At 42.7% G+C, this 13,995-nt stretch overlaps 3 protein-coding genes across 5 annotated transcripts; 2 read left to right on the top strand and 1 right to left on the bottom strand.

The window, feature by feature from the left end:
• Positions 1–335: 335 nt before the first annotated feature.
• Positions 336–3,040, top strand: psmb1 (proteasome 20S subunit beta 1). The gene is made up of 6 exons (XM_056412647.1): positions 336–514; positions 848–955; positions 1,327–1,408; positions 1,806–1,935; positions 2,185–2,291; positions 2,427–3,040. Exons 1-6 carry the CDS (start codon positions 414–416, stop codon positions 2,610–2,612), a joined length of 714 nt encoding a protein of 237 aa, XP_056268622.1. The 5' UTR covers positions 336–413; the 3' UTR covers positions 2,613–3,040.
• Positions 3,041–7,108: 4,068 nt separating this feature from the next.
• psmc3 (proteasome 26S subunit, ATPase 3) lies at positions 7,109–8,922 on the bottom strand. Its single transcript, XM_056412984.1, has 2 exons — positions 7,944–8,922; positions 7,109–7,564 (listed from the first exon to the last, which is right to left on the bottom strand). Exons 1-2 carry the CDS (start codon positions 8,886–8,888, stop codon positions 7,226–7,228), a joined length of 1,284 nt encoding a protein of 427 aa, XP_056268959.1. The 5' UTR covers positions 8,889–8,922; the 3' UTR covers positions 7,109–7,225.
• Positions 8,923–9,061: 139 nt separating this feature from the next.
• tbp (TATA box binding protein) lies at positions 9,062–13,995 on the top strand. 3 transcript variants are annotated; one of them, XM_056412982.1, is made up of 9 exons: positions 9,062–9,278; positions 9,771–9,996; positions 10,313–10,466; positions 10,625–10,802; positions 11,113–11,200; positions 11,405–11,496; positions 11,688–11,855; positions 12,057–12,151; positions 12,665–13,995. In XM_056412982.1, exons 2-9 carry the CDS (start codon positions 9,946–9,948, stop codon positions 12,742–12,744), a joined length of 906 nt encoding a protein of 301 aa, XP_056268957.1. In that variant the 5' UTR covers positions 9,062–9,278; positions 9,771–9,945; the 3' UTR covers positions 12,745–13,995. The 3 variants fall into 3 exon arrangements, with proteins under 3 accessions (XP_056268957.1, XP_056268956.1, XP_056268955.1); XM_056412981.1 differs by having other exon boundaries at positions 9,062–9,311; XM_056412980.1 differs by having other exon boundaries at positions 9,062–9,996.

The raw sequence follows: 13,995 nt of genomic DNA, 5'->3' as shown, positions 1-13,995 counted from the left end.
ATTGAATCTCCGGACGATCTTAAGTGCAGAAGAAATAAAATGACTAATTTTTAAAGTATTTTTTATGCTTACCTTTTAATGGGCCTTGGAAGTTGAAATGATTAGAATTTAAACTAATGTTTGAATTTAATTAAGTTAATGTGCATGTCATTTTATTATTATTGGTCAAATATTTATCAAAAACAAATTGAATGGTGAATGTGAGATTTATTTTCTTATTTTTAATTCTGAAATAAATTCCTCCATTGTGATGGCCCTGCTGTACCACCTGACAGCCTGTTGGGGGCGCTCTCGCTCAGATCTCCTCTGAACAGGCCGGTGTGATGACCGTAAAAGAAGAGGCTGCCACATTACGGTGATACAGCGACTTTACGCGACTCGAGCTTCAACACCGTTGGATTCCCGTAACAACAATGCCTTCCTCCAGTGTGTTTGGAGATCCCGGGAAGATGAGGGATTACCATTACACCGGCCCGGCGGAGCACCGCTTCTCTCCTTACTCGTTCAACGGAGGGTGAGAGCGCGTTCAACTGCGGGCTGGTTAGCCTGCTAGCTAGCCTCACATACAAACAGGCTGTGCTAACTAGCGAACCGGCTCAGCAACGATATCAAACTAAACAAAAGGTTGAATTGAGGAAAAGTACGCGAGATCATGCCATTTTTGGCAAGGACATCAAGTATCATCTTTAAATAAAGATAAAGTGAAAGATGAATGTTTATTACGGTTTCAGTTTCAAAACGGTAGCGTAGCTTCCTTTAGCAAGTATCTGGAGAAACGTCTCCCTCTGGATGCGTTGGGTTATAAGATGAGTGAACCAGCGTGTGTTGTGTGCGTTGGGTTTTTCAGAACCGTACTAGCCGTTGCTGGGGAAGACTTCGCCATCGTCGCGTCAGACACCCGGCTGAGTGAAGGCTACTCCATCCACAGCCGCGACTCTCCAAAATGCTACAAGCTGTAAGTTTGCAGTTTGCACCATCACATTCCTCCACAGTCAACTGGGGCAAGATCGGGAGGATAAAGAGCCCATGTAACTTTTTAAAGCTATATCTTGTGCAGTCTCCTACTTTCATAGTTCTTTCTAAACTCGTATAAAGCTCGTGACATGTGGAGTAAAACCACTGAAGCCCCTGCAGCTCAACTCCACTCATCTCTTAAGATGAGGACTGTAGTTTGTTCCCGCTTGGTGCCCAATGACTTGCTCTACTGCTTCTCAAGAAAGCATCATTTGGAATCTGTCATTAAAATCTGTTATTGCAACATCAATCGAGGTGAAATGAACAATACGCTATTCTGAGTCTCACATGTGTGTGTGCTTTCCCTCACAGGACGGACACAACCGTCGTTGGCTGCAGCGGCTTCCACGGCGACTGCTTGACTCTGACTAAAATCATTGATGCTAGACTAAAGGTGGGCTGGGGCAGCAGAGCGTTTTGGTTTCACCTTCTTCTAAGTCTCATCTTCAAAAAGGATCTTATTCGGCTTACTGTCATACCGCTGCTTGAAAACCAGGGCTTATGTTGATTGTAGTGGTTTCCAAGACGGTTGACATGAGGCTAATATTCTGATCTGCCTTGCGGTTTTAATGAAGATAATTGTATTCATTTTTTTTCAATCTCTGTTATTCTAAAAAAACAATCTAATCAGAACACATCTAAGTGTCATCACAGTTAATTAACACTGCATATGCCATCTATGTTACCTCTCTTTAAGCTTCACTGTCTGCAGTTATGCAGACCCACAGATGTTTTCGCAGGTCACTCGGTTGTAACTAACACCTGAAATAATGTTCCTGCCCGTTTCTCAGATGTACAAACACTCGAATAATAAGACGATGACCAGCAGCGCCATTGCAGCCATGTTGTCTACCATCCTGTACGGCAAGAGGTTTTTCCCCTACTACGTCTACAACATCATCGGAGGACTGGATGAACACGGTGGGTGTCGAAATGCTGCAAACGTTAAGTGGAGTAAATGTATCACGTTTGCATGTATATGCTCTGGACTGTGTACGTTTAACAAGAACATTTAGTCTGTAGCTAAAAACAGCTTGTTGCCTCTGTTGTGCTTCATTGTGTCACACAGTAATTGTTGTTTTTGTTTGAGATGGAAATTGTATTATGCTCTGACTATGTTCTTGGTTCTTGTAATGATTGTTTTTATGTGCAATACTCTTATGAATGAAGGCAAGGGAGCGGTGTACAGCTTCGACCCAGTGGGCTCCTACCAGAGAGACACCTACAAAGCTGGAGGATCAGCAAGTGCCATGCTCCAGCCCCTACTGGACAACCAGGTAACTGACGCACTGCAGGTTGACCTGTTCATCCCTTTGTTTAAGTATGCGGGCAATCTAGTGTGCCAGTTAAGTTTGCTTGCTTTTGGACGAGGTGCATTCATATGTCTCTGTTTCCAACATGCACTTGCACAGATTGGTTTCAAGAACATGGAGGGTGTGCAGCACGTTCCTCTGACTCAGGAAAAAGCCGTTCAGCTGGTCAAAGATGTCTTCATCTCGGCCGCAGAGAGAGACGTCTACACCGGAGATGCTCTTCGCCTCTGCGTCATCACTAAGGAGGGCATCCGTGAGGAAACTGTACCGCTGAGGAAGGACTGAGGAGGGAAATGTTCTCATGTCGCTGCTTTTCTCTTCAGTCTGTTCTTTCCACATTCACCTCTGTTTGGTTGTTGCCCCTAAACAACAAGTTTCTTAAAATAGGAGTGTTGATCCTGAATCTGCTTTTTAGTGGCCTTTTAAGTCAGGCTTTTCCCGGGAAGAGGATTTTCCATTTTTTTAATATACACTCACAATTTGTATACATTTAAATCTATACCTTTCTCCAGCTTCCCAAGTCATCCCCTTCAATTTCTGCCGTTCCATCCTTGTCTGTGGTCTAGAAACCTGATTCTAGAGCAGCACTCCTGTTAAGAAGCAAAGGACGCTCTCTCAATATGCCTCGACTCTTCCTTATTTGGATTGTTCATTATGTTTTGGAAGGATGCGTATTCTGTTTTTACATTCTTAATAAATGTAAAGAATTGAAAGTCTTGTTCATTGCTTGTCCATACATGGATACTCTGTCTTGGGTAGCTACTGAGTGTTGCCCTAAATGTGCTGTTGTGTAGTTCTTAAGTTTCACTCTTGAAAGACCACCTTTGCTCAGGATAGTGTTTCCTGAGTTGGTCTTTATAATCCCAAATCTACTATAATATATGTTATAGTTCAACAAACAATATGCATCAGGTGGGCAGTTTAGTTTGAATGATAAGCTGCACTTTAATAGACTTGAACCCTCTTTTTCATAAGTTTCATGGTTCTTGATAAAATCAACAACTTGATCTGAATTAGAAAATCAACCACAGGTTTTACATTCTTGCAACCTGCAAGTATCGCAGATGATTTTCAGTATTTTAGCAGCCATGATCTTCAATCTGATAGGTTTATGCCCAATCAATACTTGATAAAGAATCACTCGGCTCAGGGCCCTGAATACTATTCAGGCATGAAAATCCCTCGTCTTTCGGCGAAATTCGCCGTTTTGAAACCAAAATAGGTGACTTACGTGAATCGTGTAGATCCGAAGAGTTTTTGTTTTGGGGTGGGCGGTCATTTGGCCGGCCGGCGTTTCTGAGATTGGAGTGGGACACAGAGAAAATGTGATGTGGTGCTCTTCGCAATAAAACATCTTTGATGGGACGTGTCGAGTCTTGGCCAATCAGCGTTCAATTCAATTTAATTCAGTTTATTTGTATAGCCCAATTTCACAAATTACAAATTTCAGATGTCTTCAGCGTTTGGGGGTTCAGGTTAGCTTGAATGTTAGTCCGCTACATCTGCTGCTGTCACGCTGCACGGTGTAGCCATACTAACAAAGTACCCGTACGTTAAAAACGATGTGATTTAGCATATTTTTAGGATCGATACTTCATTAAGAGCGCGCGATCAGAGCTCACGCGCTGCTCCGCTCTGTGTCAAGCTGTCTGCACGCATTTCGAGTGGCGATAAGTGGCGGAATTTTCGAGTCTTCGGCTTTAAAAATATAAATAAAAAAAGATGCCAGAAGTGAAATGTTTAAGTTCTTTGTCTCCAAATGTATATATGTATATGTGTATATGTATATATATTATTTTTTTTATTCATTAATTTGTTTATTTTGTATTCATTTATTTTATCTTTCTTCTTCATATTTATATATATATTTTAGATTTATATATATACTATATATAGATATAATGTTTGTATGCATATATAATCAATTTTAAAAATACAAATATATATATTAATTGTATAATTAATTGCAGATACATATACACATATATATATATATATATACATATATATATATATATGATATGATATTCCTTTATTCGTCTCACAGTGGGGAAATTTCAAAAATCACAGCAGCGGTGCACATCAGAGCATCAATGAAAAATAAATATAAAACACAAAACAAAATACTAAAAACTAAATACTAATAATAATACTAAATATACAGGGGGAAAATAAAGTAAAGTGCTGAGTAAAGTAAAGTGCCGAGTTTGCCAGGATCTCCAGCGATCTACTGCAGTGTGTTGTGCAGCCTGACAGCAGCAGGAAGGAAGGACTTGTGCTGCCTCTCCCTCAGACACCGGGGAGGAATCAGCCGGTGGCTGAAGGAGCTGTGCAGAGCTGAGAGTGTCATGCATGGGGTGGGAGGCGTGGTTCATCAGAGACGAGAGCTTTGCCATCATCCTCCCGTCCCCCACCACCTCCACAGTATCCAGAGGACACCCCAGCACGCTGCTGGCCTTCTTTAGCAGCTCGTTCAGCCTCTTCCTGTCAGCCGCTGCCATGCTGCTGCTGCTCCAGAAGACCACTCCATCAAAGATGGCTGATGCCACCACAGAGTCAAAGAAGGTCTTCAGGAGTGCTCCCTGCACTCCAAAGGACCTCAGTCTCCTCAGCAGACAGAGTCTGCTCTGTCCCTTTTGATATAGTGCATGTGCATGTCAGCCCAGTCCAGTTTGTTGTTCAGGTGAACACCCAGGTACTTATAAGATTTTACAATCTCAATGTCCAGTCCCTGGATGCTCACTGGTACCGGAGGAGAGCGTTTACCACGGCGGAAGTCCACCACTCGGTCTTACTAGAGTTGATGTGGATTTGAGAGATGTTTGTAAGTTTACTGTACAAAAGGCTAAAAAAGGGATAAAAAGAAGATGTATTTCTGTTGGAGTAGTCCAATTTTGGACTAATGTTGAAATGGATGTAAGAATGGTGAACTCCGTTTTGGTTTTCAAGAGAATTATTTATAGAACAATTCTTGAGTTATAAATGTGATTAAAAACGTAAATAAATTTAAATAAAATTGGTCCAAGCACAGAACCTTGTGGAACTCCGTGACTAACGTTGGTGGTTATCGAGGCGTCATCGTTTACAAATACAAACTGAGATCGATCTGATAAATAGGATTTAAACCAACTTAGTGCCGTGCCTGAAATGCCAATCGACTGCTCCAGTCTCTGTAATAGGATGTCATGGTCAATGGTGTCGAATGCAGCACTAAGGTCTAACAAGACCAGGACAGAGAGGAGTCCTTTATCTGCTGCCATTAAGAGGTCATTTGTAATTTTCACCAGTGCTGTCTCTGTGCTGTGGTGTTTTCTAAATCCTGACTGAAACTCCTCAAATAAACTATTATGATGTAGAAAGTCGCCCAACTGATTTGCGACCACTTTCTCAAGGATCTTGGAGAGGAAGGGGAGGTTAGAGATCGGTCTGTAGTTAGCCAACACCTCTGGATCCAGAGTGGGCTTCTTCAGGAGAGGTTTAATAACAGCCAGTTTGTGGGTCTGAGGGTTATACCAGGGAGCAAACCTCCTCTTCCTCACTGTCTTCTTCTTCAGAGGGGCTATCGAGTCCAGTGTCATTCTCAGAGAGCCTGTGGCACTGTCAACAAGATGATCAATCTGGGACGGACTAAAGTTAGACCAGGAGTCCTCTGTTATATTGAGACGTGGTATCGAATCAAATACAGAAGGAATCGCTTCTTTAAATTTAGCTACAGCACTGTCAGTTAGACATCTGGTGTAGAAACTTTTGACTAACGGAGTACACTCCGGGAGTATAAATTCAAAAGTTATGAGGTTGTGGTCTGACAGAAGAGGATTCTGTGGGAAGACGTTCAAATGCTCAATGTCAACGCCATAAGTAAGAACAAGATCAAGCGTGTGGCCAAAGCTGTGAGTGGGTTTCTGTACTCTCTGACAGAAGCCAATCGAGTCCAACAAGGAGATGAATGCAGCACTAAGGCAATCATTATCAACATCCACATTTATATTAAAATCTCCAACAATAATAACTTTATCAGTTTTAAGAACCAAACTTGATATAAATTCTGAGAATTCAGATATAAACTCTGAATATGGACCTGGTGGCCGGTACAGAATCACAAATAGAATTGGCTGTAGTGTTTTCCAGGTTGGATGTGAAAGACTAAGAACAAGGCTTTCAAATGAGGTGTAGTTTAATTTAGGTTTAGGATCTATTAATAGGCTGGAGTCAAAGATGGCTGCTACTCCACCTCCTCGACCGGTGCCTCGAGGAATGTGAGTATTCATATGACTTGGAGGAGTCGATATCCATCCTTATGAAAATCAATTGGCTTTTTAATGCTGCAGTTTGTTTGAGTGACTTTTCACCTCAATCATATTGTGCCATTTCCTGTTGATAGAAATGCTAAAACCGTGATGATTAGTATGTAATACATGTTTGGTACGGTTAGTGTCGATAGCAGCCCCGTGGAACTGTTGCACTTTAATGGAAAGAGGAATGTGGATGAAATAATAATGAATTGCATAATGAATTATTGTTCAACTCTGAACATTTATTTGTATTATATTTTGTTCCGGCCAAATAAATTTGTATATAAATAAAATGCAGTTAATTCTAATGCTGTTAATTACACCTGATCTTTGTCTTCAGATTAAACATGTACCAAGAAAAAGGTCTTTAGTGAGAGCAAATCTAACAGTTTAACTATTAATTTCCCATCTGTGCCATTATTCTTCACCACCTGAAAGAGTGAAAACACAGACGGTCATATTAAAAGACCAGCAGGAAGAGACATTTAATGACTTTTTAAATTAATTTTATTCACCCAAGTTAATCAGAAACTGTAACAAGTGTTAACCCAACAACTGTTTTAATAATCAAAGACTCTCACACACAAACAGACACAGAAAGTGTCCTCAGGCGTAGTACTGAAGGTTGGCCTTCTTCTTGGCCTGGACCTCCAGGATGCCCTCCATGTAATCTTCATGGTTCAGCTCCGTGGCCCCGCGGCGCAGCGCGATCATGCCGGCCTCCACACACACAGCTTTGCACTGGGCTCCGTTGAAGTCGTCGGTGCAGCGAGCCAGCTCCTCGTAGTTGACGTCGGGACTGACGTTCATCTTGCGGGAGTGGATCTGCATGATGCGAGCTCGGGCCTCTTCGTTCGGCACGGGGAACTCGATCTTTCTGTCCAGGCGACCTGAACGGAGCAGCGCAGGGTCCAAGATGTCCACTCTGTTGGTGGCGGCAATTACCTGGAAAATAGAAATGCATGGAGTTATACTGTCGTCATCGTACTGCAACCTGATGCCACAGCGGTGACTTTAAAAAAAAGACATGTTTAAAAAAAAAATTGGTGCTTAACTTATTTCACCCAAAGTAGAACCAACTTTTAACTTTGTTGTTTTGAGTTTGTTTGCACATCAATTCAACTTTTTGATGTGTAGTTTGTACTGTGCGGCCTATATTTCATATTTAAATGTTAACAATGTTGTTGTTTGCATTAACACTAAACCAGAGCAATTACTCAGATTTCTCCCAAAAGTGTGCAGTGAATGAAATACTTAAGAATGAAATTGTTAATAAATATATAAGGTGGTGCAACATGTGTTTTTTTGGTGGCAGCATCTTTACCTTGACCTGCATGTTGGGATGAAATCCATCCAGCTGGTTGAGCAGCTCCAGCATGGTCCTCTGCACTTCTCGGTCTCCAGCCTTCTCGCTGTCAAACCTCTTGGTACCGATGGCGTCCAGTTCATCGATGAAGATGATGGAAGGGGCTTTCTCTTTGGCCAGCGCGAAGGCATCCCTCACCAACTTGGCTCCATCTCCGATAAACATCTGGACAAGCTGTGGACCGGCCAGCTTCAGGAAGGTGGCCTTGGTCTGAGCGGCGCAGGCCCTGGCCAGGAGGGTCTTCCCGGTGCCAGGTGGACCGTACATCAGGACTCCTTTGGGTGGCTGGATGCCGAGGTTTTCAAACTTCTCCTTGTGGTTCATGGGCAGGACGATGGCCTCGACCAGCTCCTGGATCTGCTTGTCCAGCCCTCCAATGTCGCTGTACTGCTCCGTGGGGCGCTCATCCACCTCCATGGCCTTGACTCTGGAGTCATACTCGGTGGGCAAGGTCTCCAGGATCAGGTAGGAGTCCTTGTTGACACCCACCAGGTCTCCGGGCTTCAGCTTCTCGGCGTCCACCAGCCCGATCACGGGCAGGAAGTAGGTCTGTCGAGTCGAGGTCTTGATGACGGCGCATTTTCCTTTCCTCTGAGAGTCCAGATCCACGTTAGCCCCGTCCTCCTCCTGGTCGTTGGGGTCCACATCCAGCAGCTCGATCACATTTGACACCAGGTACGGCAGGGTTTTGTTCACCTTTATCTTCTCCGTGTTTTCCTTGATTTTATCCTTCATGGCCTGAAGTTCGTGGGTCACTCGAAGCACTTCGCTCTTCATGATCTTAATCTCGCTGTCGAGCAGACGAGTTCGCTGAACTATCTCGTCTGTGGACATTTTTAATACTTCTTCGCCGATTCCATCCTCCACTTCGTCCCAAACTGACTTGTCACTCGGCGACGCCATCTTTGCTCTGACTGCGTTGAACTGTGACCCGGCGGAACACAACGGGTCTTCTTCCGGAAGTAACCGACGACGCCTTTTAAAATATTTATTTTAAGTGTAATTCGTTCTGTTTTTTTGTAGAAATTGTATTAGTGGGATATTTACAATGTTTTTTTATTATTTTAAATAATATAAGTACAATCCATTCTGATCCGCACTCCATACCACCTTGTGGCGGTAATGCACCATTTAGTTGTTTGCCAACCGCCAATGAAAAAAAAAAAGAAGTAGAAGAAGAAAAGTCGTACCCGACGACGCTCGCAGGCGCCGAAGCACAAGACCGCGAATCAAACAAACTGCAAGCTGAATTATTTCGGTTCCTGTGCGGGTCCGAACTGGTAGAGTGTGAGTGTGAGTTGGCGGGCACGGAGCTGTGGAGCACTGGTAAATGCCAAAGTTATTTGAAACTCTTTTTGGCGCACAAAGCATGAACTGTGACCACAGTAGGTTTGAGTGCATGCTAGCGGGTGTTGCTAACATTAGCTCCTCAGCTAACTTCAGCTCGCCAATGTGTTGGTATCAATGAGGGAGGCTGTCAAGACGTGCTGCTCGGAGACATACGGTAGTCGGGTAGAGACCCGTTTGTCACCAGTATTTTGCACATGGTACCATTTAGATGATGCATTATATATGTTGGCCATAAGTGAATGAACGAGTGAAGTAACGTACATGAGTAAAAGCTAAATGTGGCGATTAGCCAGCCATGGATGTGTTCGCGCCACACATTTGGGTTCAGGTCATTTGCAAGTTCTGCACTCTAACCTTGAGGATGCACGGTGCTGTGTATTTACTGGCAATCGAGTGTATGTCCGAGTAAACCTGGGTTCTGTCTGACTTTTTCAGGCACGACATAGCTGCCAGGGAGAAGACGCGAGAAGAGGGTGTTTCTGCCGGTCCGCTGTGGTTGTCGGTGCTTTTCTTCTGTTATAGACTCTAAACGCACAGCTTTGAGGCACCTGCTGCGGGAAGTTACTTCCTGCTCTTGGGTGGCAGTGAATTAACGCGAGGGGCATCAGAGATGGACCAGAACAACAGTGTACCTCCCTTCCAGGGGGGGGGCTCCCCTCAGGTAACACCGGTTTCAAGTCCATGTGGTTTATACTGCAAGGTGCCAGCTTGATTCTAATAAACATCAGCTCCCATCCTGCAGATTATTTGTATTTAATTACTATATTCACTGCCAGTACGAGAGAGGAAATGGGATTCTCAAGCCATACACTGTTAGTATTTAGATACTCATTTAATGTATGTTAAGTGGGACAAAGTGACAAAATATTGTGACTGGATAGTTCTGTTTTTCCCCATGCTGATTTGCGTTGAATGTGGCTTTCCTGTGCAGTCTCAAATTCATGTTTTTTTATTCTGTTGTTGTGTTATTCGTGCAGGGCTCCATGACCCCAGGCATGTCAATATTCAGTCCCATGATGCCATATGGCTCAGGACTGACACCCCAGCCTGTCCAGAACACCAATAGTTTGTCTATACTGGAGGAACAGCAGAGGCAACAGCAGCTGCAGCAGGCACAGCAGGCAAACACAGGTACGGCACTCGCTACTGCCATAACCGTCTCCTCCCTTTCTAAGCCTAGAGAGATCATAATGTCATCCCTATAGTTGGTGTCCTCCACTGAACACATGGAACCATAAAGGACGATTATCATCTGTTCATTTTATAGAAAAAAAATCATTGTTTTCCAGGACTTCCTGGCACGTCTGGGCAGACCCCTCAGCTTTATCATTCCCAGGCGGATGCAGGCTCGACCACCACAGCGCTGCCAGGAAACACGCCGCTCTACGGCACGCCGCTGACCCCCATGACCCCCGTCACACCGGCCACACCAGCCTCAGAGAGCTCTGGAATAGTACCGCAGCTACAGTACGTTCTATATCCAAAGAATGATCAAAGTACCAGTTTGTCAATACAGCTAATACACACATGGTTTTCCTTTTCTGTTATGTTAATTGCCCTAGGGGAATGATGGAAGGAACAAAATTGTGCTCACGGTGATTTAGAATGTATCTAAACATGAATATAGTTGATATTTCATAGACGTCTTCACAGTGTGTGTGTTTTTTAACGACCAAGTACCGTTATTTCCATAAACTTAAATGTTCCTGACTGAACAGTTTTCTTATAAGTCTCTTACAATGTTTTCTGTCTGCTCTTTTTATTATCCTACTTTTAGAAACATCGTATCTACTGTAAATTTGGGCTGTAGACTGGACTTGAAGACGATCGCCCTGAGAGCCAGGAATGCAGAGTACAACCCAAAGGTGAGATTGCAGTGCCACATATTACTAAAGCAAACTCCTCGTGTTCAAGGATACCTTGATGTATTACTTCATCCCAGTATGATTCCATTGAAGGATACATTAGATTGAATTATTGCCCAGCCCTTCTTGATATATGCATGTTTCTAAACGACTACATTATCTCGAAGGACTAATGGCTGTTATTCCCGCTGTATTTTTTTGTAGCGTTTTGCTGCTGTCATCATGAGAATACGAGAACCCAGGACCACTGCTCTCATCTTCAGTTCTGGAAAGATGGTCTGCACTGGAGCCAAGAGGTCAGAATACGTTTAGTTGCCAACCTTTAATATGCTGAAGATCGTTTTTCTCGTCGAGGAAGGATGCTGGCCTTGCCCGGTCTTTGACGATAATGTCCTCCATCTTCTTGCCTTGTATCTGAATTATTCTCCTGCTTTTCTTGAATACAACATTTTCTTCTCCACATTATCCGCCTCGTTTCTCTCGTTAGTGAGGACCAGTCGAGGCTAGCTGCCAGAAAATACGCTCGCGTGGTGCAGAAGCTTGGGTTTCCTGCTAAGTTCCTGGACTTCAAGATTCAGAACATGGTGGGAAGCTGCGATGTGAAGTTCCCCATTCGTCTGGAAGGATTAGTCCTCACGCATCAGCAGTTCAGCAGGTAAGTTCAGTTTGTTTTATAGTCTCGTGCTGCTCAAATCATTAATCTCTTTAAAAGCACCAGCACATGAGGAACGGCTCGATGGGATTTATTCTCATCGACCTGTAGGACATTGTGTAGAGAGTTTAGAAGACTTTTCTCAACTTGAAATGGAAAGCTAATACTTGTGATGCTTATTCTAAAATAATTTGTCCGTTTCAGCTATGAACCAGAGCTGTTTCCGGGACTGATTTACAGAATGATCAAACCTAGAATTGTCCTGCTCATCTTTGTCTCTGGGAAAGTTGTCCTCACAGGTAAGACTTGACCTTCACTCATCAGTAGTTAGGATGAGACTTTACGACAGTGTCCTAATCACAACCTTGATGGAGGAGCAGTTAATATATTTTAAGTTTTCAGAGACGGCTAAAGAGACGCATTGTGCATTTTTTTGGTCTGCTTTATTACTTGGGAGACGGTATTGTCGGTTTTCCCACGGTTCAGGTCAAACATACATAGCCGACACTGCAGGTTGCTTGAGGCGCAGACTGAAATCAATATTTTAGAGTACAAAAAATAAGAATATATAATTTTAATATTAATTCCTTAAATATTTCAAAGATTAACTTGATCGACACTTTCTAAATGTCCTTTGTGTTCAGTTACAACAGAAACAATTCCCTGTAATATTTCGACCATCTTGATGTGTCGGCCTACCACTTCAAAAAGACGGAATCAGGATTCCGTTAAAAACAAATGGAAGAACTTTGCATATCATGATTCATTCTGTCTACCTCGTTGTATTGATACGTCTTGGTTTTGTTTTTAAGGTGCCAAGGTGAGAGGAGAGATCTATGAAGCGTTTGAAAACATTTATCCCATCCTGAAAGGCTTCCGCAAGTCAACGTAGAACCTGCGAACCTTTTTATCACCGACTCTTTGTACTGTTGTTTTTTTATTCACAAGAAGAATCGTCATCTAAACGTTGACCTCTACAGATGGACTGTGGTACAGGGATGTGAGCCGTCGATTGCTCAGATTATTTTATCCCTCGTCTTTTTTAGATTTTTTGGACAAACAGGATTTTTACATTTTTTTTTTTTTCATGCTCTGGTTTTGATCACAAGCGCCGGGCATCTTTTTCACTCAGACCTCTGTTCGTTTTTATCCCTTTTCTCTGTTTTTTGCCCAGTTTATTTCAGCTTTTGCCGTTGTGCCGCTCACATCCCTGATTGTATATAAGATTGTAAAGAAATGTAAAAAATGCCGATGAGAAGAGAAACGGTCTGACTAGGACTGTTTTTAAGTGTTTATTTTAAGCCATTTAAATAGTTTTGTACGTTGCGTTTTTATAAATTGCCCCCAACATGTTCAGGTCTGTCAGCCCCACATTCCTCTTAACAGTATGTTCAAGACTTTAGTTTGAGTGACTATTTATCTCAAATGTGTCTGCTTTTTTGGGCATTTTATCTTCTGTCTTTTACATTTAAATCGATGTGATCTTGATTTGTCTTTGTCCGAATTGCATGGATTCTTGAAGTGGAATTTCCCTCAATTCAAACATTTAGACATGAGAGATGCAGTCAAGTCTTTTAATCTGTAACTGAAGGTGGATGCTCTTAATATTTAATTTGACACAAGTTTAACAAAATTGATAAAAGTCCTGCTACTTGGTTAATTCTTTGACTTTTGCGTCACTTGGTTTGGACGACATTTGTACTTCTAAATCAACGAGAACATGAAGAACAGACGCTGTTGATTCGACTGCCTCCTCTTTTACTTATCTTAACATCTTGCATCTTATATTCAGGAGCACTAAAAGATGTCTGATAAACTAGGCATTGTTTTGCCATGTTTTTGTATTATTTGAAGGTTTTTTTTGCCCGTTCTAAATCATCGTGACATTTTTCTGTGACGTGTATCGGTTGTCCATACTGTGTGCTCGGCCACTCTTCAAGAAGTAGTAACATTTTTGGCACGTTATTGTGTGCGTCTTCCACCCTGAAGTCTGTCTGAGCAGCAGAAGACAAAAGGGATAATCAATACGTTCCTCTGGGACTCTGGAGTTACCAGGAAGCTCCGTCACGCATTTCAAAAGCAATTGTTCTTCTGAAATTGATAATGTGCTGCTCTGTGCATTAATAAATGTGTACATACAGGC

The sequence above is a fragment of the Pseudoliparis swirei genome, chromosome 4, assembly GCF_029220125.1.
Source record: "Pseudoliparis swirei isolate HS2019 ecotype Mariana Trench chromosome 4, NWPU_hadal_v1, whole genome shotgun sequence".
Lineage (NCBI taxonomy): Eukaryota > Metazoa > Chordata > Actinopteri > Perciformes > Liparidae > Pseudoliparis > Pseudoliparis swirei.
The sequence above is the reverse complement of the archived record's forward strand: the minus strand, read 5'-3'. Positions and strand labels throughout refer to the sequence as shown.

Bases quoted from the DNA above. Each gene is read 5' to 3' on its own strand.
- tbp (XM_056412982.1), top strand. From the start codon at position 9,946: ATGGACCAGAACAACAGTGTACCTCCCTTCCAGGGGGGGGGCTCCCCT. The intron at 10,803-11,112 runs GTACGTTCTATA...TCCTACTTTTAG, and splicing joins GGAATAGTACCGCAGCTACA to AAACATCGTATCTACTGTAA. The intron at 11,856-12,056 runs GTAAGTTCAGTT...TGTCCGTTTCAG, and splicing joins ACGCATCAGCAGTTCAGCAG to CTATGAACCAGAGCTGTTTC.
- psmb1 (XM_056412647.1), top strand. From the start codon at position 414: ATGCCTTCCTCCAGTGTGTTTGGAGATCCCGGGAAGATGAGGGATTAC. The intron at 1,409-1,805 runs GTGGGCTGGGGC...CCCGTTTCTCAG, and splicing joins TCATTGATGCTAGACTAAAG to ATGTACAAACACTCGAATAA. The intron at 2,292-2,426 runs GTAACTGACGCA...GCACTTGCACAG, and splicing joins AGCCCCTACTGGACAACCAG to ATTGGTTTCAAGAACATGGA.
- psmc3 (XM_056412984.1), bottom strand. From the start codon at position 8,888: ATGGCGTCGCCGAGTGACAAGTCAGTTTGGGACGAAGTGGAGGATGGA. The intron at 7,565-7,943 runs GTAAAGATGCTG...TCTATTTTCCAG, and splicing joins ATCCCAACATGCAGGTCAAG to GTAATTGCCGCCACCAACAG.